Genomic DNA, 25,366 nt, shown 5'->3' with positions numbered 1-25,366 from the left:
TCCAATATTTCAAAAGCACTAGTTATGTACATGCTCACTGATACTGTGAGCTCCCTCACAGGGATTCTTTGATCTTCTCCATTAAATATTTTTGTGGACACATTCTAAACTTGGTAAGAGAGGAAAATACTATTGTATGGAATAAAAGGGGAAAAAAATGTACCAAACTGTACACTGACACCTTTAAAATAGGGAAACATTTGTGACAGCTTGGTCTCAAAGTGGTACTTCAAAAAGCTTTTCTATTGTTCACCTAAAGTATTTATTTCTTATTTTCATAAGACATGGAATCAAACCAAATCCAGACCCACTGAAGAGATGTTATATAAGCCTATAGCAAAACAAATACATTCTACTTCATGGTTCAAATTGTATCCATACCTGCACTAGTGGGTTTGGATGCTCTTCCCTTCGGGACTGGTAGTAACAGTAATTCCAAAGACTGTGGTGGAGTTGCTTTCTCTTGTTTCATCTCTGAAAGCTGCAGAGGATCCTCAGGAACCAGTGATTTCTTCTTCTCAGCCAGGAGGGTGCCCGCAGCCCTTGCAGCAACCTCCTTGAGAAGGGCAGCTGAAGAGGTCATGGAAGCCAGGGAAAGGAAAGAGCTGGCTGGAGGTGGATGCTCCTGCCCAGGAGTCATGCTTCTCTCACTCACTTTCTTAGATAAAGCTGCTAACGTGGAGCTGGCTGACTGAGAGCTAAAAGGCGAGGAAAAGGATTCGAATCGTATCGTGTCCTCAGTCCTGGAAAAAGATTTGTCCTGCAGAACGGCATTGGCTGCGGCTTTCAGCTTCAGGATAGCTGAATCAGGGGACAAACCACAGGTGGTGGTTGAGTTTGGCAACCACTTACCTTGATTCCATATAAAGTGACTGCCTGCATTGTATTGGTCACTTTGTTCCTGTTTCTCAGCAAGCTTTCTGGCAAGCACACTTAGCTGCTGGGCATGGTGAGCAGGTGGAGAGAAGGAGATGTTGGAGCCAAGATTTGCAGGGGACTCGACTCTGCCATTGACTGTAACAGCAGCATCCAGCTTGAGGGAGCCAGCCTCCAGGAGCCGCCTCAGGTTACTGCTCAGTGGCTTGTTTGGACCAGGAGGTTCCTCTTCACCCAGAGAGGACACATCTGGAGAAAGGTGCTCCTTGCTCTGTAGTGTGTCCCTTAGTGCCTCATTTTCAATGGATCCCAGCTCCGCTGTGTTGCTGCTCGGCGTCACACTTCCCAAAGAGGTATCGGGGGAGGTGGACTGCTCTTGAATTCTGTCCTCAAGAGACAACTTAAAGTTCTCCTGGACTTCTCCATATGATGCTTCCGAAGGAGTTTCTGAAGAATTCCCAAACCAGCGTTCTTCTTCACTGAGCTCACCTTCCACTTCTTCCTGTCTGGTACCATCTGTGTGGAACCATGAACAACAGCATTATTCCCAAATCTGTGTAAAGCAGTTTCTTAGCATGAAGCATGCCTGACCTCTGCATGACCCCCCTGAATAGTCCCCTAGCACACTCCCCTAAAGTGCACGGGCTTGGAATCAGCCTGGATTCAGTGACCAGAAAAAAGAGCTTTTCAAAATGAATAAAGCTTTCTTAGAAGACAAAATGATGACAAACCTGTCATCTTTCAGTCTGCATAACTAAAGCAGCTAAAACTGCAACAATACACATAAACATTATATATATTCATGTATTGCAAACAATTCTTTATTGGCATAGTCTGTACATCCTGCAAAATATTATGAAGTCTCTGGTATAAGGCAGGGATTTAACAGATCAGAAAGTACTGGATACTTCTGTATTTTTACAGCCAGCACAGGTGTGCCTTCAAAGGCAGATCAGGTGTGTAGCTACTCAAATCTCAGACCAATACTGCAGTGACCCCTATCTAAAATAAAATAAAATAAGTTTGTACTAATAATTCACAATTCATTCCTGAATAGCTGCAATGACTAATACATGAAAGCAGACTAAAGCTCTTATCACTCCAGCTACTTGGGAATAGAGTATCACACACACAGTGTTGTCATATGCAGACTCTAGTTACTCTTATTTATTTGTCACTGTTTAATAAAGTTTTAAAGATCATCCTAAACTGAACTTAGTTCAGCTGAAAAGAAAAAAGAAGCAAAAGTGTTGGTTCCACTGCAGTTAAGTTACATTTTCTCCTTTCTGGTAATTGCAAAACACCTGAGACCTGGCACTGTTTAAGGAACTGTGACCCTGGATTGCTCCTCTTCCTGACAGGTATTCAAAGTCATACAGATGTGACCAAGACTCTTTTTTTTTTTTTTTGCCAGATCTTCCTGCCCAATCAGAACACAGTAAAGAACAACAGCAATGCTAGAATTAAATTTATATTATCTCCTCTTGCCAGATACATCTCACATTTCTTGCTTTTAGACACAATGTCCCAAGCTGCACAAGCATCTTTGTAATCACACTACAGCAAGACAAAAGTATTTAATATAACCCTCCACTGACACTCTGGAAATAAGCCTGCATGATATGCGTTGTGTCTATGATCAAGTATTATTCCCAGATTCCCAATTTAATTCCAGAAAATTACAAAACTTGGAAAGAAGTTAATGAATAAAACTTAGATTTCTATTATTGCTTTGATCCAAAAAAATTTAAGGAGGAAAACCTCAGACAAATGTATCTTGAATACAGAGATACAAATGTACACTCTGAAAGCAAAGTCTTTGGAGTTTTTTATGTTATTTAGAATATGAAGCACAATCTCTCACAGAAAGTTTCTTTTATTCAAAACCCTTTGGAAAAAAGTCAGCAATATTTTAGAAGCTGGCTATAAACTCAATTACCTTAGGTTTGTAATTCAAGCAGAAGAGGGTTAGCATATTCCCTTTTCAAAACAAAAAACAAAACCAAACAAACATCCAAGCTCTTAGCCAGAATTATTTTGGTATTGTCAAAGTTAACAACACAGGCTCAGCAATAACATGTGCATAAAGGCCAAGTACCATGCACATTCAAATAAAGGAGAGCAATGCTAATCAGTTGAACCAGCACTTATGTAGGTTAAAGGAGAACTGAATGTATTCCCTCTTCACCCCATGAACATTAAAAAAGTAACTTGAGCATGTCTGTACAGCTGGGTGCACTCACATGAGAGATCCATTCACTCATCACAGATGGAAACAAGTTTGGAAGCCAAAAAAGCATCTTACTGGCACTTTGTCTGAACTCATACACCAAGTGCAGGGCACCTCCTCTGGGACACAGCCTGGAGCTGACACCACTACTCAGCTCTGGAGCCAGAGCTAGTCTGCTTCCTACCACTCATCTGTCTGTTGAAACAATCTCTCCTCTCCCCTGCAAACTCCACTCTCTGTCTCTGCACTTCTCATCCTTTCATAGGGAGCATGGCATTTCCCTTCACCCAGAAAGCCACTCAAACATTACAGTCTGAGGCATATTTAAGTGTAAATGGATCTAAGAAGTAGTGGACTTTTCGAGAAATCTACAGCTTACTAAACCCCCAAACTTCTCTGTTCCTTGCCGTGTACACCTCAATTTCTTTCTTTTTCCAGACATGCACATTCCCCATTGGTCTTGCCTATACAAAAGGGCAGCCACCACCATGTTATTGACAGGGAGCAGCAGGAGAGCAGGATTTTTCATTTAAAGGCTAGCTCCCAAGCTCAGGATTTCCCTTCTCTTCAGGTAACACACTGAGAGCTCCCTCTCCTGTTGCTAATCTACCTGTGACCACTCAAGGCCTCTCAAAGCTCCATGCAATTTCTATAATAAAGGGTAAATTTTCTCTCCAGTCTCACTATCCCAAAAGCCAGCAGGATACTTTTTTTTTCCACCAGTGCAGTTTCTTTCTGTAGCCAGAAATCAGACCTCTAACTGCTGACACTGTTCTAATTTTCCTTTTCTCAGTAATTCCCAGTTGCTGCAGCATCAAGCCCACTGTATTTGAAGGCTGTAAGGTTAATGCTGAAAAAGCCAGCATCAGTGTCTTATCATGAGCTCAGTCAAGCCTCCCTTTAAACACCAGTGAATTGCTTTAGAAGCAGAACACTGAAGCCTGGCAATTTCATTGCTAAGCAAAGTTGCCTTTGAAGGCCTTCAGGGCAGAATTTTAATTCACATTGACTTGTGAGCCTGTGAGTTTGAACAAGCTTGAGCACTCCAGGAGAAATCAACCCAACAACTTCTTTATGATTTCAAATTATATAAAAGCTTCCCTCAGAACCCAGGGGGTTCATGGGTCACCCAGACCAGGTTTGTCTGAAGCAACCTCCACATGTCTGTCAAGAAATTTCAGCTGTATTTCACATCTGTGGCAGAAATCTGCATGACACATTTTCTCCTTCTCTCACAACACAGTTATGGAGCTGTTCTCATCACAATTAAAGAGTCAAGACCTGTCATTACTGCTGCTTCCTGATTTCCAGAGTGATTCTGAACCGAGAACTGCTTCCCAAGCCCTTTGCCACTGGCAGAGGCTAGTTGGGAATGAGACTGCCTGCATGTTTCGGGACTATCACATTGCACACCACCCAGGAGCCTCAAAAAAAATAGTTTCCACTCTTGTCAGCAATGACGAAAGCACCTAAGTACTGCTGGGTGACTGCTGCCATTGCTGTGGCCCATGTATCCATCTCTGGCAAAGCCACAAATGTGTGCAGAAAGCACTGTTTGAAGAAGTGCCAGTTTCCCTCACTCGCCAACTCATCTGCTTGCTTTCAAATACAGAGAAGTTCATTTTCCTCTTCAAGAGATCAGTTTGACAGACAAATCTTATTGATCCCAAAGTGTGTTATTTCACTTTGTGACCATCTGCCCTTTTATTTAGAGTGCTGATTAGAATCTGACCCTGGTACCAATAGAAATGTAAATATTAACTTGCTCAAACTACTTATATCTGAAAACTGAAAAGGACAAACATGTTTGTTGATTTATACACTGAGTCACTCAGTTCAAATGCTGGAAACTTTAACTGTACCCACTGCAATGTACACATGCCATTCCAGAAAGTGGCAAGTGTGAGATGATCCACAGCTTTACTTTGTAGGACTTGGAGGGGAGAAATATCAATGTAGTGAGTTGGATCTCCAGGAAAGGGAAGAGTCTCAAAGTTGTGTTACTGAGCAACAAGACATGGGCAGCAAAAATATGATGGAAATAACACCATTTGAAACACTAGAAATTATCTGAGAAGAGACTACAGCTAAGGAACCCATCCTAGAGAATGATTTTTCATGCTAAGCAGGACAAAATTTTACTTTAATCATTCACTGAAATGAGTAAATTACAGAATTTCAATATAGAAATCCATATGCTGCAGTGATAGGAAACACGGAAATTGTAATGATGGGATTACAGAATGAAAATTAAAGCAAATGAAAAAGTAGGTAGAAGTAAAATAATTTCAAAGAAATGTGCACAGGAAAATTGCTCATGAGATAAATTAATCAAAATTGCCCTTTTTTCAGCACTTACATTTCAAGGAAAAACTGGGAACCTACAGAACCAAGATGTAAAGATCTAGGAGAGCCAAACCTCATCTTTATTATCTTGATATCAATTACCCTGATTTGCATAAGGATTTCAGATATGATCATTCAAGTTTGCATCAATCTAGTCAAGTTACAATTACATTTGTCGTCGATTTGACACCCAGATCATCTTCCTATTTTGCTGCCCCAACAACTCTATCATTTCATCTCTAGCACCTACCATAAACCATCCTTTGGATTATTTTACAGTGAACCCTGTACTTAGGCCTACTGAAAGAGCTGGGATTAAATGATAGCTTTACACTAGGGAACTGAGGAGCTCTGCAAAGATACCTAAAGAATTTAAAAGAACACATTAAACTTAAATGAAGCAGGAAGCCATCCAAGAGGAGTGCTGCAGAAACACTGACTGGCTCGGTTGAGCAATCAGTTTAAGGCCAAGTAAATAGGCAGATGCATCAAAAATAAGGCAGAAACAATACCTGAGCAAGCTAGGATTTAGCCTTGGGTGACTTTTATCAGTGACAGCAAGAAAAGTGGAATGAGCAAAGAGAAGAAACAGTTGACAACTAAGAAGGTGAGGATAACTGTAAAGGCTTTTAACCAGTCATGGACAAGGTAGTGAACTGGAATGCTCATACCCGGCCTCCAGGATGGGTTCTCTTGTTCCAGTCCTTCCTGACTGCGTTCTTAGAACCCTCAAATGAGGACTAGGGAATCAGGCCACAGGTCAGAATTCGCTGTCCTGGCAGTCTAGTTCAGGTTACCCTCTCCTGCTGGAACCCAGGTTCCATCATGACTTGTCATCACCATCATATCCAAACATGACATGTTTTCCCATCACATGGTAGCTGTTAATTCAAGATCAGTACAGGCTCTCCTTGTCCCCACCTTACCTCAGAAGACCAGATAATATGGAGGAGAAAAGAATGAAGGAACTAAAGACCAAATACAATGGATACCTTTAGGTGAAGTAGGTAAAATGTGTAAGTGCATCACTTCAGCAAGAGTAAAGAATAATTGCAAAAGACCACTTGCTAACATCACATCACTTTCTAATTCACATTTTCTCTGAGTGTCAGCTGCACGTAAGTCCTTGCTTATTTCACAGTCAGGTACTACAGAAATCAGAAGGCACAGACCTAAAAATGACACTCATATCTGGAAAGTCTATTCTGTGGCATCCTACATAAATTGCTCAGTCTAGCTGCCTGCCTACAAACTACCCTTTTGGCATTCAGGCTGATTTTTAAGTATTTCAAATTAAATTTAAAAAAAAAGTGAATGCAATATCTTTGGGCTAAACAACTTTTATGGGTTCCCACACCCACCAAACCATGCAGATGTGTGTGCTGCAGAACTACCTCCAAGAAGTGGGGCACACTATGCACCCACACCCCAGTTTCCACCTCTAAAAAGCATTTACAGCCACATCTGATGAGGCTGTATAATCAGAGCAGCAGCTGTGTTGATTTTCCCATAGGGATGCTTGCTAGAAAATAATGATTTTTAATAAAAACACAAAGGCCTGCCTTAACTCCTTTTAATATATCTACAGCAGCAAATAAGACTTAAAAGTCACAGTTGCATAAATAGTCATGTGCAGGAGTGGTCTTGGTCCCCTATTTTCCCTTCATGATTTCTGTGACCTATAATAGGTAAGCAGCACAGGAAGTCACCATCCTCTTTGAATGGAATTTCTGGCTCACTCCTTATCAACGGGATGATGATTCAACTCTTGACCTCCTCACAAAATGGTTTAGTAGTGTTGCCGGTGCTTGAACCAAATTTCTCTACTGCAGGCTGACCTAAAGAGAGCAGCACAGCTGCAAGAAGGATCTGCCAAAAAGCCACAGCTCTTCTGTTCTGTCCTTCTCCCCTGTGTTTAGGTTATGTGAAAATACTCACACAATTAGACAGGGAAAGAAGCCCTAGGTAGGACTCTCTGTTTCATCTCCACATCTTCCAAGATAATGATTTTCCTAACTGGAGGGAAGGAGGAAAGGGGAAAAGGAAGGCACAGCTTTTAAAGACAGGGCATACATTCCCTACTTTTATCCCTAACTTAAAGTGACTTTGAAAAAATCAACATACAAGAAAACCCCAGAATGCTCACCTAACAATTTCTCTAGTACTGCTTTTTTGAAAAAGGACTCAGAGCCAAAAAAGATTAGAGAATGTTAGTTATATTGCAATAACGAGAACTCTTCAAATGCTTTGCCTACACACACAAACAACTGAATGAGCCCAAATATTGTAATATTGGGCACATTCAGGTTTGCAAACTGCTAGACAGGCATAGATTATCAAAATGCATGTACAATATCTCAGTTTCCTCTCAAAGGCAGAATCCAGGTGTGATGGACTCTTCCAAGGAAAAAGTGAATCAGGACAAATTGCTGAAAAAGCTTGTCACAGACAACATAAAACTGCCTTTATGTCCCTGAGAGGAGAGAGAAGTTGTGGTAGATAGGAAACAGAAGCAGAGGCCTTCTATTTTCAGCCACAAGTCCCAGAATAATTGTGCCAAGAGTGTTTCACTAGTTGCCAAAAAGACCCATCTTTTACTAGCTAGCACCCATGGAAGGGGACAGAAGCACATGGTTTTTCTCCTGAGAAGAGCTGTCACTGCTTCTTGAAGGTTCTATGGGCTGGTTGACCTATCTTATGGTCCCATAAGATGGGACCTTACAAAGACAAGTCTGATCTCCCCCAAAAGCAAGTTCAAAAGAGAACTCCTAGAATGATGGATGTTTGACATTTTGCCTCCAAGAAAGATTAGCTATTCTTCTGTTCTAGGCAGGAGGTTATAGTGAGTAGCTGTGGGATTAGTGTTTGAGGAGGGTTACTTCCACTGGGACACAAATATTAAAAGCTACAAAGAAACAGGGATCGCCTAACAATGCAGTGAGGTGACAAAAGCTCAAGGCCAACAGAAGTGGTGGTTCTGTGCCTTCCCTTAGAACTGCTCTGTTCACTGCTTCATGAGCCAATTTCAACTCGCCAATTTGGCAGAAAACTAATCACTCTGTCAAGAAACCAACCAAAAAAAAATTGACGCGAAGGAGACAGGAATGAGAAAACAGGTGGAATCAACAATCTGAGCCACCTATCTGCTCTAGTCTTGCGGGGTACAAAGTACATCATGATTTGTCAGTGAAAAATCAACTGAGGATTCTGTCTCCCATCCGAAACCCCCACAATATACCACACCTCTCACGGAAGACCTGGCCTGTGCAGTCAGGATGGCCACAGCAGTCAGTATCATCTAGACTTCTTCAGAAGCCTAATCTGGGATATCTGTAGCTGGCTTAGCCTCCATATACTCTAATCCTAATTAAAAACACCCTTTTCTCTAAAACTGGGAGGCAGCATCTTTCTGAGAGAAGAAGACCCAGAAATAATATGTTAACAGTGAGGCACAGTAATCAGCAACCATGAAAGTAGGCAGAGCAGTATATCTTATAAAGTAATCAATAACAATGTTACACGTAAATAGTACACGTGTACAATAATGCATGATGATATTTGATATTTGCTTACTATAATTTAGAATTAGTTGATTCTAGCTGGATTTTGCCAGTATTTCAGGCCCAGCAAGCTTAAGAACTTGAGGTGTGCATGTGAAAAAGAACAAAATACACACAGCCTTAGTGGAGGGGAATGTTTTTGAAGATCATCTCTCAGGAGGTGCACCACAAAATAACAGCCTGCACAAAAAGCTACCATCAGCTGACTTGATCCAGCTTGATCACCAGGGAGGTGATCCTGACTTCTCTGCTCAGCCCTGGTGAGGCATATCTGGAAGGCTGTGTCCAGTTCTGGGCTCCTCAGCACAAGAGAGACACGGGGCTCTGACCCAGCTACAATGACATGTAAAGGGATTGGACCATCTTCTTAAAAGAACTGGCTAAGAAACTTACTCATTCAGCCTTGAATAGGGACAACTGAGAAGGGACCATAAAATAAAAGTATCTAAAGGAGGGGGAAGGGGGAGCGGGGGTCAAGAGGATGGATCCAGGCTCTGCTTGGTGGTGCCCAGCAACAGGACAAGAGGCAACAGCAGAAACTGATGCCCAGGAAGTTCCACCTGAATATAAGGAAGAACTTCTTTACTGTGCAGAGACCACACACTGGAACTGATAGCCCAGAGAGACTGTGGAGTCTCCCCTGCAGAACATATTCAAGAACCATCTGGACACAATCCTGTGCCATGTGCTCTGGGGTGACCCTGCTTGGGCAGGGAGGTTGGAAGAGATGACCCACTGTCATCCTCCACCCTGACCCATTCTGTGGTTCTGTGATCAACACACAGAATAAGTGGAGAGAAGGTATACAAAGACAGTTGATTTTTATGATGGAGGTTTTCAGAAGAAACAAATATTTCTGAGGTCAGCTTATGCTGCAAAGGCTGCCTAGTAGCCCCAAGACAGGTTCATAAAACACATGAAGTGTCAGTAAAACAATAGAAAACCATGTTCCTTGCAAAACCTATTTTATGTTACCAATGTGCTTGCAACAGTTTTATGGAGGCTGAGCAAAATACCACAGCCAGACCTCTTCAAAGTTTCTTCCCTTAGAAGTATCCTGTAGTAACCTGTACTTGAGGCTGGGCACACATTTCATAAAGCACAAGATACTGATCAGACTGACTTATACACTACAGGAAAATGGCCAACCTAAAACCTGGAGTCAGTACATTAACATATCAAAGGAACACACCTCTTCTTCCTGATGTAAACAGAGAAGATGATAAACCATTTCCTATAAAACCAAACCATTTTTAGGCAGCAACTTCTGAGCCAGATTAAAGTTCCTTATCAGGAATTTCAGGCTTCCCTGTGTCTTTTAAAACCAGCTATGATATCAGTTTTTGATAGACTCTGATAGATTATTATAAAGTAGAGGAAAAACTGTATGAACAGGAGTTCCAGTGTTTTTCCCACAGCTCTGCTGGAAATTGGAAACAGTATTAACAATCTGTGGTGGTTTAAATGTGCAAGTCTTTCCAGAGAGATTCCCTGCACCTGGAATGGCAGTGTATCCTTGACATCAGTGAACACTTGCCACCTACACATGAAGTTCAGCACAGCAATTAAAAATTCTACCTTTTGTTAGTTATAAAGAAGCTTTAAAACCCTAAAATTGTTTTTAGTTAGCCAAAATTTACTTTGATTGCTCATTGTTTTTCTCTAGATAGATGTCTAACTCAATAGGCCGCTACAGTGAGAAAATATCAACTACTAAATTATAACAGGGATGCTGGCACATCCAAAATAAGAAGAGCTAAAGATTATTCTCAAGACTTCTCTTATCTTTAGCATACAGAGAGAAGACCTATCATGTCAGCCTACCTCAAAAAAGAGGGAAAATATTCCAAAATTTCATAACATGGACCTTCAATGAAAATGAAACCTCAAACAATTCTAGCAAACAATTTGCAAAAGCTGGCTACAACCAGAAAAGTCCCTAAAGGAGGAATTCTACTTTCCACTCTAGATCAAAGTATTGCGGGAGAATCACACGAATGCCAAATATTCAATATAGTAATCCATAATATTTTAAAGCCATCCTTCAATAGCATCTAACTCCATGAATAAGATTTTATATCCTTTGGCAGGTCATTAATGAAACCTTCTTTAAGTTGCTTGTGAAACACAGAACTGGTGTCTCTATTAGGAAATTCTAAACAGAAACACAAAACTACCTTATCTTAAACATAGTCTAACTGCAAAGCAAAGGCTCAGTTACTCATTTCCAAATGGCTACGTGCTTTCTGGTAGTTCAGTCCTCGGTCACAGGAGCCTCCATACCAAAACTGAAGTAATTATGAATTCTACACTTTCTTAGGTCACATTTTGTATCTAGGCGCCAAAAACCAAAACCACCCCCCCCCACCCAAAAAAAAAAAACCAAAAAAAACCCAAAACCACAGGAAAGCTTTGCTTTCTTATCTTCATTTAACCTGGTAACAAATAAAATTGGTGGTCTGCTGTATTTTGCATACCCGTGTTCTCTGGTTTTGAGCTACATCTGTAAACTGTCTGCTCTTACTGAGTGCCTTCATCAGCCAACAATTTATCTTCATTAAGGCCTGCCCCTGACCTGCCACCTCCCCAGACCTGGGTGCAGTGACAGCTGTCTCAACTCTTTACTGTGACAAAATGCATCTTCATTGCCTGAAATGCACTGCAAACTTCAGCACTCACAACCCCAACAGTAAAAAAAGGAGGCACGGGAATTCTCAAATATTCCTCGCAACTCACAGCAGCCAAGAACAAAGTGATCCATTTGTGCTACAGATTATTGCAGTGCTGATTAACCCTCAATAGCTGTGACCCATTTTAGTGTGGCCTGTCATCTAAAACTGACAGGGTCACCACAGCAACATGATTTTCGTCACCCTTACAGGTGGAAAGGAAGCAGAGGAGAAGTTGCAAGCATCAATGCAGCTGGCAAAAGAAGTGAAAAAAGTATTCAAACATATCACTTTGTTGCATTCAGACAATTTGCAACAAAAATAAATAATTCCCTGATCACAACTGCAACTTGGCATTATGGCCTGGGAATGGCCATAAGTTTACAAAAGTTCTCGTGTTACCTGAAGGACTAAAATTGGTCTAAAATCTCCAAAAAAACCCCTGTAAATGTCATGAGCTGTGCATAGCAATTCTCAACTTTCCTAGGAGACAAGCCATTGACCAAAAGGCTAATTGAAGCACCAAAAGCAGGCTGGCTGATTACCTGCTCCTTCACCCATTCATTCCAAGGAGTTGCCCTCATGTGTTGTACACACCATATAGGATCGTGCCCTTAAGCAATCCAGAGTAAATTTACCATAGCCATCAGGATGTATCAGAAAAAATTGTCTGCTAAGGTTGATAAATCAGTCAATTACCTGCTTCCTTGACTTTTATTCTTGTGTAAATGTTTTCAACCTGACATTAGCAATACCTATAAGAAGATGACCTGCACGTTGCCAAAACCAACTATTTAAATTACTAGCAAATCCTTAATTACTATAAACAAGATTGCAACAGGCTTGTTTAAAAAAGGTTTCTAAATACCAAAGTGATAGCTCCAGAAAATAAATCTCCCTTGCTGTCATTATCTGAGGCTGCTGGTTCCACATTAACTCTGGCTCTGTGGAGGACCCTCAGAGCTGCCTCAGCCCACCTGAACACCACAGCAAGAGCAGCTGCTCTCTCTCCATCCCTACTCCTTGCCTGGCTGAGCACAAACACAGGGCAGGAGGTTCCCAGTCTCCCCAGCTCCTCCTTTGAGGTCTAAATCACCTTCCTCCCCAAGCCATGCTCTCCCCTCATGTCTATAATATTGGGAGAAATCTTTAACACACTGAGAAAATAAAGACAAGCAAACACTACTGAAGCACTGCAATTATTGATTTCATCTTCAAGGCAGAGCTGCTTCAGGGCCCCTGGTGGGAATCTAAAGAACAGTCCAATTCTCATAGGTGGCAGAAGAGTGTCAAAAATCTACAGGCCATGGTCCTTGCCAGTGAGCTGATTTGGGCTAAAAATGGAATGTTAAACTTATGGCAAGGTAGATGCACATGATCTCAGGTAAAATTTCCCTTTCCATGCCTCCTCTCTCACTGGTAAGAGCAAGAGATTCCCAGGACAGGAGAACAGAAAATAGCTAATGCACAGATGCTGATACCAAAAGAATATTTGTATGTATCATCCTTCTTCCTCTACACACAGAAATTACTAAACACAACGGACTGTGCAACAGAACTGGTTTCCTGTATCTTTTCAAAGGCATAGTCAAGTTTTGAAATTGAGAGGTGACAAACTGTGACCAGGGTTTGTACAGGGACAGACTGATACAAGCCTAGCACAGCTCTGATAACTCGAGGCAAGCTCTGTTAGAAGTTTTCAGTAGCACCACAAAACACACAGCAGCATCCAGAACACATTTAAAGAAGCATTTTTTCCAACTTTTTCCCCACTGACCACTGCCCCTCCAAGGGACAACTGCTCTACAGATACACAACTTCAATGGCTTACCTCAGCTTCCCCAAGAAACTACTAAGTGTATCTTTCCTACAGGACCTAACTAGAAACCAGGCTCTCATTTAGGCTGAAACCATTTTTTTGTTTGGTCATATGTGCCTAGAACAGCAGGTTAACACCCTGGCTTGTACTCCTATGCCCTATACATAACCAACAAAGGTGGAGGAAACAATTTCCTTGTCTCTCGTGCACAAGGTAATCTTTGAGAGCACTTTCTGATGTCTTACAGCTACCACAGAAAATAGAAATTCAGGAGACATTCGGCTGAAAGAGTAATCAGAAGTCCTACAGAAGAACAGGGTACTTCTGATCTGCCTTCTCCACTACTACTGTCTAATTTCCTAAGGCAGGCCAAAAATGTCAGGGATGATACAAATGGCAACCTTTACTTTTCCTCTCCTCTCCAATGCTTAAAGGTATGTTGTATCTTCTCTTGAACCAGTTCCAAATAACTTCTCTTTCTATTAACTTCTGAAACCACCAATAGCACTCAGGGTGTCACACTGACAAAGTACTGCTATTGCCAAAATGAAAAATAGCTATTTCTTTCTCTACTTTCCTACCTTTTCCTGACCAATCTTCTTCAGATGGCATAGAAACCTTATCATAAATACTGACTGGCAAAGGGTGAAAAAGAGAAGAATTATCAGCAATAAAAGCAGTGATTACACCACAAGTGTTTTTGAAGAAAAAGAAGAAAAATAGATCTCATCAGTGCATTATTACCATACAAGAATTAAAGCTGAAAAAAGCTGTGTGTGAAGCTCTGCCCATAGGTGTGAAGATTCTCTAAAGAAAACTTCCTGTTGAGCCACAAGGAAAAAAAACCTAACCAAACAAGCACCCAAAAAGAGAGATCTAATGTCTGTATACTATCTTGCTGAGCCTCCAAACATCCCCACAATGATCATATACCCCAACAGCTCTGTCATTGCAATCTAGAGCTCCTGGACCCAAAACTGTTTAAGGAACACAGTTACCACTTACAGCACCACTCAAATAGCAACAGAAAAAAAATCTTAATTGTGAAGGGAGGTTTTCATCTCCCAGGCACAAGGTTAACCCAGGTAGCTTCACAGGAATGCAGAAGAACATACTCTCTCTGTCTCTCTATTGCTGCAGGTGTCTGGCTAGCTGCTCTTCATAGAAAGGACATACTGGAGTTTGAAAAATGGTCACAGAACTGGTTGTGTTTGCCTATCTTGATAAGAGGATGTGCTGTTGTACATCCTGACCTAAGCCTACTTTGACTTTTTTGGCTAGGTCATTACTTTCTTCTCTGAGCATGAATAAGACATCTCAATTTCCCAGCAAGCCCTGTGGCATCCTGGCAAAAGCAGTTCATTTCACTAAATTCAGAAGAATAGTTACCACTGCAGTCAATAATCCCAACACTTCTGTCTGATTTCCACGCAGGACCAGGCTCTCTCCTGTGAGATACGTGGATATGTGGCAAAGGAGGAACACAGCAAGAGCTCGGACTGTCCCTTGTGTTTTCTAACCCAGCCTCAGCCTGGAGATCAGCTTAGCAGCAGCAGCTGGAAATGGCTCTTAACAAGCAGTAAGTAGATCAGAATGCATTCCAGCTGTGGTTTCATCTCTAACCCTTCCCATCTCTGATGCACAGCCTATTCCAAGCTGCAGTGATATGAAGATGTATGAAATAATAGGATTATTCCTCTCCTAGAAACATCCCCATGCAATAAGAATCCTCATCTGGGGACCAAAGCAACTTCCATAACGTTTGCATCACCCTAGCACTACAAGGGAGATCAGGAGAAGGCTGCAAAGATGGCCCATTCCTGATAACAGACATTAAATTCAAATTTGAAAATAATGTTAAGGGAATTCACTGAAGTCATCTTAAATTATTCTAAATATTGAAGTCAGAAAGATAGCAACAACAAACACTGTGAACTTTCTTTCCTTTTTACTAACACACAGAAAGAGAAAAAACACATTAAGCACTCAAAACATTGACTCTTGGAAAGGGATTTTTAAAATACATGAAATTGTTGCTTTAGAATACATTTATTAAAGATGTTCCAGGGATCAACAAAGTAAAAGAAACAACAAAGTCAACTAGAAATCCCTGTCATCTTAATATGCAGGTGGCAATAAACAGAACATGGGAAGCCTCAGATCAAGGTGCTACAGTGCCTGTAATTATCCCTACTGTGCTCACAACCCCTATCAAGGGGTCACAAAGCAAAGGCAGGAGCTCACAAACTGTGTGGATGGCAATATTCAACCACAGCAGGTGACAACAATCAGAGCACCTGCTTTAACAAAAATCCCTTTTTGTTTTAACTAGTTTCTGTTTATTTTTGCTATAAGCAACTTCTCCTGCTCGATTTCTGGTAAATAATGGGCTCCTCATTTACCATTTTACTCTGCCCCATTACTCACCCAAGGTGTTTTGTTCTCATTAACCTTCCAACTGGTTCAGAAACAAAAAGTTTCGATTGCAGATACTGAAATTATGCCTGTCACAGGAATCTAGTTGCCTATAATTCCATTTTTTCCTCTCTCCCAAAGTCAGATTAAAACATCATAAATTATATTCCCCGACTTTCTAATTCCTCCCGCAAGGATGACATTATAGTAAGGTATCTAAGGGAAGTTTCAAGAAGTGTTTGTTTTGTCGTGCTGTGTTTGCTACCAAAGGCAGCTGCTTTCTCTGCCCCTGAGAGGATTGCTTGGGGTTAACAAGCAAAGCCAAATAAGAGAGGATTAGGAAGCTACTCATAGTGGTAGGAAGGCACACAGCAGCAGACCATGTGGAATAGGCACTGCCCACTCCCAGACACACGGTTTTACACGCTACACCTCAGCTTTCCACCTTAATTCAGAAGTCACATAATTAATGTGCAAGCACTCAATTAGAAGTAGACATTACTCAAACCTTACCTTATTTTATAGAAAGTTTGGATTCTGCGCCAAGCTCCCAGGACAAGAAACTACTGCTATGGCTACAGAGGGCACAGGCACAGCAGAAATGACAGCAATGTGTTTTGACATTCTGTGTGAAAACCCACCTAAAATTTCAGTAAAGGGGAATAGCCAGAAGAGAAGAGGAAGTTTCACATTCATGTCTAATCCATTCCTGGCTTTTTCTGCTGAACAAACAAACAGGTGTGACAGTGGTAATAGAATTTGATTTTACTTTTCCAAAGTGCGTTTCTTGTCTGAAAACTCTGTGGCCTTTACCAAGAACTTTTATTCAGGCCAGTAAAAGCCTTCAAAGACAACTTGGATTCTCCTGAGAGTGTGTCCATACTAAATAACACAGTGCTATGTGGTGATATCTGAGCCAACTGGAATATACCCACAAGTAGTCGAGCTGAATTAACCTGGGCACACTGCTGTGATAACAGCCTCCTGTACACAAGGCAGCTTATTTAGAGCTTGCTTTGTTATCTCAGTGTGGCACAGCACTGTGCAGGAAGACAATATAAACAATTATGATGAAGCATATTTAGGTCTTACGGGCAATGTTCAAGTACCTCAAGGTGGGCCGAAGAGCTCCCTTCAGAGTTATTCACTGTGCAAAGAACTCCCTTTGGCAATGCAGAATTGACAAAAGGATTATGTCAGCCTTTCCTTTCCAGAAGGAGGAGCAGGGTGAGAGCCTGGGGGCAGCAGAAATTGGAGCTTACTCTGGTGCCTGAGAAGGGCTCCTCATCAGCTCGAAGTGCCAGAAACAGAGAGGTAGATAAGAGGAAGTTCTGCTCCAAACACATAAAGAAATGGGTCCTCAGTCATTAATTGCCAGGTCTAGATTTGGCACAGTGGTTTATAAAGTGAGAGACTCTGGCTGTGCTTCAGGAAAGCACACAAACACAGCTACACCACCAGCTGCTGTCTAAATACACTTGTCTGCCACCCTCTCTGTTCCTTACTTTGCACTCCAGATAATGATCATCTAGTTGAGGAAGATCTGTTCGTATTTTAATTTTTGAGATGAGTAATTATTTGTCCTACTACACAAATCAAAGTGAAGTCTAGAAGCTTGCAAAGAATTTGTGTTCATTAAAGTCACACATGGGGATTATTCATTAAGCTAAATACACAGTAAAACCAGCAGCTCTTTTAATGCATTTTTCTAAAAGTTACTTGCCCTGATACACAATCTAACAGGCACCAAGATTCAGAACACGTCCAAAACATTAGTTCAAAATAAGAAGTTGTAACTTTAAAGCAAGCTTGTGCCAATTCTTTTCCCTTTCAGAAACTTTCAGATAAAACTTGAGACCATGCAGGAAAGAATTATTTCCACCTGCATAGAAAGCCCTGCAACAGAGGAAAACCACATCCAAGCTGCAAACCCCAGATGAGGGCCAGCAGAGCTACAAACCCTTCTTGAGGAAGAGAATTCTTAGAGTAGGGCCATGCAGAATTCAAAGAGATAAGGACAGTAGTCAGCTTTGAGTTGCTTCAAAAATGTTATTTCTACCCTAGTGAGAGCACCCCAAATAAAAGAAAAAAAAACAGTGCAGATGTTTGGAACCTAATTTCATTTGCTGAAACTGCTGATTATACCACTCATTAAAAGACTGCTACCACTTGGTAACCCTTTAATTTTTAATGGAATTTATTCTAAACAGCAACTAAATTATCAGTCTCGCATGCAACCTTCTCTCTCCTGGTCTGCTGTGCTATCAGCACTAGTCACTCTTTTTCCTCTGCTCCCAATCCTGTTGTCCAAGTACTGAAAATAATGAGGGAAAGGACTGTTTATGCAGCCCAGTTTTTCTCTCTTCACTGAATGTTTCCCAGGAAAAAAACCCAAACACGACTTTTTACTTAAATTACCCTAACTCGGACTCTGCATGAATTCTTAACCTGCAAAATGGAACAGCCTTATCTTAGTGTTAGGCTTAACTTGGAACTCCAATACTCAGTATAGTTACACCACAAACAAGGAAATCAAGGAAATCCCTTGAAATAAATTTCAAGACATTTCAAGGAATATAGCTAACTCCTAAGCTGTCAGATTTAGATAGGGCATTGAAACAGGACATTCAAAATATTTGGTGTCTCGACCAAGAAGGATACCAAGCAAGGAAAAGAGAAACTGTGTGTGGGAGCATAACAGTACCACAAAGGTGACTGTAAGTCTGCAAAAACGAAAATCTGAAACAAGCTTTCAAGTGAGCTTATAGGTACAGGTTGCTGAATCCTCCACTGCAGTAGCCACAACCCAGTGTGTAAGTGTAGCATTGATGCTGTCTGTACCCTAGAGCACGTATCCCTTCAAATGAAGTATGGGTCTGAGTCTTATTATTTAACTACATTTAAAAAAGAAAATCCCTGGAGAAAGGGGTATTATCCACCTTTTTGAAGGTTTGGGGTTTCCCTTTACCCCAATATAATTTATTATTCTTCATGCCCATATCAATACGTATTGTTCAGAGAAAACATTTAAAGTAGAACAAAAAAAAGTTTTACTTTGGGGGGCAAAAAGAGAGAGGAAGAAAACTCCCCCCATCTCCATGAAAACTGAATTTTATTACATAGTGCTGGCTACTTTGCAGTCCAGGTATTTTGTATATTATTATTATTTTTGAAAGGCATATGGTACTTTAGCCTCCAAACATCCTGGAGGGATTTGTATGCGTAAACCCAAATGATACAAATCATGTACCATGAATAGCAAACTAGGCAACAAAAAATTGGGGGAAAAAATCCAAATTGTTATTTAGAAGATATACTCTTAAAGAACTCCAGAGTCATGCTTGAAAAGCTGCAATAGTAAAAGGATTCCAAACACAAGACATATCAGCTCTCCTTAACCATCTGAATTGATGTCTATATTATGATTTCTTTGCAATGTGAAAGGGGAAAAAAGAAGTCCTCTATACAGTGCTTTATGACAAATCACATGCCTTGTGAAGCTTCATGTTAGAAACCCTTTTAACTTCCAAAAAGTCCTCTTTTGTAGGTCATGCTCTCATTATCTTGCTCTGGGATCTGGTCTGATTAAATTATAGGAAATTACTAATACTTCACTTTGAACAGCCAGCTCCTCCTGGCTCCTCTTCTTCCTTTTTTTTTTCTACACTTAATTCCTCCTACTCCTGCCTTCTTACATATGAAAAAGACAACAATCACTCTGCTAGAAAGATTAAGTCATACTCATTCTTCATCCACTTTAAAAGTAAAAATGCGTTCTGTCCGCATGCTCTTACATTTCCCATTCCACTGCTCTCCCTGCTGGTTTGCTCTTTGGCCAACTATAAGGTTTGTGGTTTTGTTCTAAATCTTTGGCACCTCTACCCCCTCTAAAATCTCACTCATAAGATCTTAAAGACTTAATTAACTAATGAGCACAACACTGACTCTTTGGTGCCCCAATCTATACTCCAGTGTGATTTATCCATATTTTGTACCATCAGACAACACTAAGACATAGCCTAACATTGATGTGCTTTAGACATTTAACACTGAATGATCTTGTAAAAGTGACTTAGTTAGCATAACAAACAAACAAACAAACAAATCAGCATACAAATTTAAAGAGACAGACTTTATATGTCAGAAAGGGTCCCCACAAAGGGAGAAGGTATTTTTGAAACATCTGTGAGGACTTCATTAACACAAGATGGACAAAATGAGAAAAGTGTTTTCAGATGGAGTAATGGGGTTGTTACTCAATCCACCAAAAGGCTGCTGTTTATTTGAGAGGAGCATTACAGCACCACCAGGACAACCATAATGAGAGCATTGAAATTATTAACCTCATCATACCAAGAATAATAATTTTCCCTATGTGGATTCTTTTGTGGACTATGTGCCATATCAAGACCCCTGCAGTGGTAAGAGGTCAAAAATAGTAAGCACGTTAGAAGAATAAATAAAACATTCTAGAAGAATAAATAAAAGGTTCCCCCTATACACGCCACGTGTGCTAGTAAAGTAAAAAACTCATCTGAAAGAGAAACATTCCTGCTCCTGGTAAAAGTGTTTTGTGTTGGAGGCAATTCTTAAATATCAAATAACAGCAAAAGCACTCCTGACATTGGGAAGTCTTTTGAAAAATCCATCCAGTTCATCCTCTCTTGCTATCAGAAAGTATCAGATGAAACGAGCTGCAGAAATAAAAAAATGAAGGAAGCTCTAAATCACTGTTAATTTACTTGTTTGACAGCATTTTTTTTCCTCTGATGATATAATCAAGCAATAAAGACAATATAGTAAAAGGCTTCACAGAGTTCAAGTGGTTTTTTTACTGTATAGAAACAGCTGAACACTTCAACACAATGTCTGGAACACCCAACACTGTACCTGACCATGAAAGGAAGAAGAGTTACACCCGCTCATAGTCAGATATCCAGCTTTTGATATGGGAACTAATACTGTATCAATTCTGCCTCTCCTCCTTTAACAAATCCAGCAGAAACTGCCACTGCAGTTTGTCCTGCATTGAACACATTCCTCAGAAACTAGCAGCAGTTCAAACTTCTCAATGTAGCATTTAATTCTGCCTGAGACTGTAATAAATGCAAGCTTTGAATAAATGGAATTGTGGCATTCATTCGCAAATTGCATTGCTGACAAGCCTCCGAGACAGAACCAAACCCCAAGGAGTATCGATTGCTGCACTTAAGGCAACGTAGTGCTCCAGATCTTAAACATTTACTCGAGTGCCTGAAGACTTCCTAAAACTTTTACTTTTCAGGCTGAGCTCTTCCGCGTCACATCGAGCAGTTCAGAGGTAGCAGACTTCCAGGAATCCTCGGTAAAGAAAACAACAGCCTGAGGTAGAATGGGGAGTGAGGCAACAAGGAGAAGAACGACAGGATTGGTTTATACATATATTTTTAAAGATTCTTATGCTGAGTAAGTGAAAAACAAATATCTAACTGCTAAAGTAGCTAAAAGGGAAAAAACTCCTAACACACATACACATAGAAATGAGCAAAATTCCTTAAAACATTTCAGTGGAAGTGAATTGACTTGCCCAAGTTAGCCACATCCAAATGTAATCATAAGACACACAGGTACTGGGCAAAAATTTAAGTTATAGACTCAATTCTGCCATTGTAAACCAAGTCCATGCAGCTGCAGTATTTCGTTTGGGTATGAACAAGCCATTGTCTGTCAAGGAACATCTAAAATGCTTTCCTCATTCATTTGTATCTTCAATTATGAAAGATACACTTCATTTTGTGTTTCACAGAGTGTGATTGAAGACATTCTGCTGGCATCTGTGACTAAACAGTTCCCCAAACTTCACTTTGGACTCAAAAACTCCACGTTACAATACATGTAAATAGTGGAGCCTCAAAGAGCCCATCCATCTGACTGAACCCTGAGATTCATCCTGCTTTAAGCAGGGGGCTAGGCCAGACGACCTCCTTCCAACTAAATTATGTTGCAAACAACTCCAGTGACTGAAAGCTCAACCTTAACTCTGCCATTTTAAGCAGATGGCACCAAACACATTATTATTGTAGCTAATAATATCAACCCCTCTCTTCCCTCAAACACTGAGGTGTCAGTATCTAGCAGCTCTCTTGGAACTGAATTAAACTCTTGCAGCAGCCTGGTACATCTCTAGCAAAGTCTTGTACCAAGAACTTCACCATCACATGTTTTTTGGCAGTGCAATCTTCTCAAGTGAAACTACCTGCACATGCAGGTGAGGGCAGTCCAGCGGAGTCAGTGGGCAGAAGTATAAAATCAGGGTGCTAGTTAGCAGTGAGCAATCCTCAGGTCTCTGCAGGGTACGTAACAATGCATGAGGAATTAACGAAGGCCTAGAAACCCTGAGAACAGGGCTTCCTACCCAAGCTGTGCTAGAGCCAACAAGGACCTGCCAAACTAAGTTACATTTGCTCAGTTACACTGTAACACTCACAAATTATTCTATGTATCGACATCTGACTATTTATTTGCAAACAATTGCTGCAGAAGCCGAAATATGCCAGGGAGGTTCGGAAAGATGCTACATCACTTAGGTGTCCTGGAGAGCATTCACGCACCAGCAGCAACCTGTAGCAGGACTTGGGAGTGAATCACAGCACGGTGCCCTCAGTGGGCCAGAGTCAAGGTTGAGCACAGCAGCTGACAGCTTCTTCTAGGATGCGCATGGGGCACTTTACATTCTTCTGCCACCATTAATACTTCAACATGAAATACACCCTCTGTCCCGCTAAGAAATGTATTGCTGAAACCAGTGAGAATCAGAGAATAAAAACGTATTTTACACTGAGTACCCACTAACGCAACGGGTTGCTAAAAAAACCCCCACAAAACATCAACAACAAAAACCCAAACAAAAAAACCCACCCAAACCAAATAACTATTTGCATCATCTGCAAACTGAATTCCAAGGTATTTTCTTAATCTAGAACACCATTATTCTGAGTTATCCAAAGTATTATTACTACTGTCAGATAATAGCTTTTGATCCAGTGCAATCTAGTTGCAAAAGAAATTAAAATAAATAAATCCTGCTGAAAGGTAGCATTGGTGTGGGACGAAGGTGGGTGTGCCTTTCACACACCAGGGAAAAAAAACAAAACCTTCCTCCCATGAACTGAACTAAAAAATTAATCCGAAAGAAGTACAAATTAGGCCGTGTATTAAAAAAAAAAATCAAAATAATAACACACGCGGAACTCTATGCGCACAATGAAGGCAATTGTTCCTCGGCCCAGAAAAAGCCGTGACTTCCCCCGGCGCGGCGGTCAGGAGGTCGGGGCCGCGGGCGGCCTCAGCCGCAACCCGGAGGCGGGGGCAGCGCAGGGCCGGGCCCGGCGGAGCCGAGCCGAGCCGAGCCCCCGCCGCCGCTGCCGGCGGCGCCCGGCCGAGCTAAGATGGAGCCCAGGTTTGATGTCAGCCCCAGGGGCGGGCGGAGGGCAGCGCGCCGGGGCGGGGGCGAGGGCAAGGTCAGCCGCCTCCCGCCGCTCCCCACGAGCCGAGCCCGGCTGAGCCGAGCCGAGCCCGGCCACGCTCTGCGGGAGGAACCGGGGCTGCTGGCTCAGCTCCTGCGGCGAGCGGAGCGCCAAAGGGCTATGCGGGGGCAAACGGCAAGAGCAAGGGAGAAGGGGGGGAAACCCCTAAACCAACCTCAAACATCAACCCCCCACCCCGAAGCAAAGCCCACCACAACTCATGCCCTTGCCTCGAGTCGGCAGGAAAGGAAAAAGGGATACAAATCTTTGCGGGGTTGCAAGTGCCTCCCCCTCGCCCCCAGCCAGGCGCCCCCCGCACCCCCATCTCCCATCCCGGCCCGTGTGGGGTGCGGGCAGGGCGCGGGGAGCGCTGCCCCAGCCGCTGTGCCCGCAGAGCGGAGCGGGGGCCGCGCCGCGCTCCGCCCGCAGCGGCGCCCCGCGGGCAGGGGCAGGAGCCGCCCCGGTGAACTCCCGGTGACCGAGCCCGGCTCCGGCACCAGCGGCTCAGCTCCCGCCCTGCCCCGAGCTCGGCGCGGAGGGGCTGCAGGCAAGCTCCGAGCAGATGTGTCGGGCACAGACAAAATGACCCCTCCGTCCACCCCACGCTCTCCTTAAAGCGGCCCTGGGGCCATGCAGGGGCAGGGTATTTTTAGGTCCCTTCCCCTCCTCTCCGCCTCGCTCTCAATAGCTGCCGAGCGCTGAATACAAGAAGAGGGGGGAGAGGGAGCGGGAGAAAAGTTAACTGTTTTGCAAAGAGAGGTGAAAACAGGCAGGAAGGGGGGAGGGAGCGATCAGGAGCAGGGCAGGGTGAGCCGTGTCAGGGGATGTGTGAGTGTGTGCTTGTGTGTGTGCGAGCGCAGTGGGTGCCCGCGGGCGGAGGATCGGATGCACTTTAGCCCTGTGCTCTGCTGCTCTCGTCTGGGGCAGCGCCGCCGAAGCCTGAGTCTCGCCTGGCTCGCCTGACCCTTCATTTCACTGCGGCCAGGAGGAGCCCGGAGCCCGCCGCCGCCTCCTCTCCCTGCTCTGCAGGGACCTCGCCTGCCACGGTCTGCCTCCCCGCCGCCCCCTCCCACGCCGCCGCCGCCGGCGGCCACGGCCCCCTCCGGGGTGGCTCCGGGGTCGGTGTGGGGTGCCCCGCCGGCCCCCTCCGCTGCCGCTGCTCGCCTACCCCCGCTCCCGGGCCGCCCAGCCCCGCCGCAACCTTTAGCCGGGGACAGACCTCTCGGCTGGTTCCGCACAAGACGCCAGCAGCCGCTTCCCCTCTCGCCGCCCTCCCCTCCCGTGCTTAGCCCCCCTCCCCACCCCAATAAAACAGACCCCCCTCCCTCCGGCCCCAAAGAGAAACCCACACCGCCCCCCCTCCACCCCCCCCTTAGCACAAATGCACAATCACGGGCGAGGGGAGGGAGAGGGAGGAAAGGGCGAGAGACGCGAAGAAAGAAGGGGGGAAAGGAGAGAGAGGAAAAATTAAAAGGGCACAAGGCTGTTCATCACCAACATGGCTGCCTTAGCTCAGACCTAAAAGAGGAATAACCCAGGCTGTGTCTTTGTCAGTTTCACCTCTGTAACCCTAAACTAATGCACGAAACGACGGAGGCGGCTGCAGAGGGGAAGGAGACGGGGAGAGGAGGAAGGAGAAAATGGCAAAAAGAGGGGGCACTTACGTGAAGAGAGGCGCTTGGGCTGCTCCTGCTTCCTCCTGGGCATTTTCCCCCTTTTTTCACATTCTCCTCCTTGGTTTAACGGGAGATCAAATAAGACCGGGAGGGGGGGCACGGACAGGCACAAAGCCGGGGCCCCCGGGGGAGCTGCTAACCGGGGCGGGTTTTCCCCTCTTCGCCGGGGGAAAGGGGGCTTGAAGCCGGTTTTCTCGGAGCCACCGCGAAGGGCTCCCTCTCCCCCTCTCTCTTTCTTTTCCTCTCCCCCCCACCCCCCACCCCCCCACC

At 43.2% G+C, this 25,366-nt stretch overlaps 1 protein-coding gene across 6 annotated transcripts in view; it reads right to left on the bottom strand.

Annotated features, from left to right (window-relative positions):
• ZNF827 (zinc finger protein 827) overlaps nucleotides 1-25,366 on the bottom strand; it is a 114,512-nt gene that overhangs the window by 74,625 nt on the left and 14,521 nt on the right. For 2 of the 6 annotated variants that reach the window (XM_039710376.1, XM_039710377.1), the window contains exon 3: nucleotides 382-1,392. In XM_039710376.1, the coding sequence (XP_039566310.1) occupies nucleotides 382-1,392 (1,011 nt within the window). Of the gene's footprint in view, nucleotides 1-381; nucleotides 1,393-16,556; nucleotides 17,075-25,084; nucleotides 25,342-25,366 lie in introns of those variants that run through there. The other 4 variants (XM_039710379.1, XM_039710378.1, XM_039710380.1 and 1 more) reach the window with 4 other exon arrangements.

This window comes from Passer montanus, unplaced genomic scaffold (assembly GCF_014805655.1).
Source record: "Passer montanus isolate IOZ18808 unplaced genomic scaffold, ASM1480565v1 scaffold23, whole genome shotgun sequence".
Taxonomy (NCBI): domain Eukaryota; kingdom Metazoa; phylum Chordata; class Aves; order Passeriformes; family Passeridae; genus Passer; species Passer montanus.
Note: the sequence above shows the minus strand (reverse complement) of the source record. Positions and strands in the feature narration are given on the sequence as shown.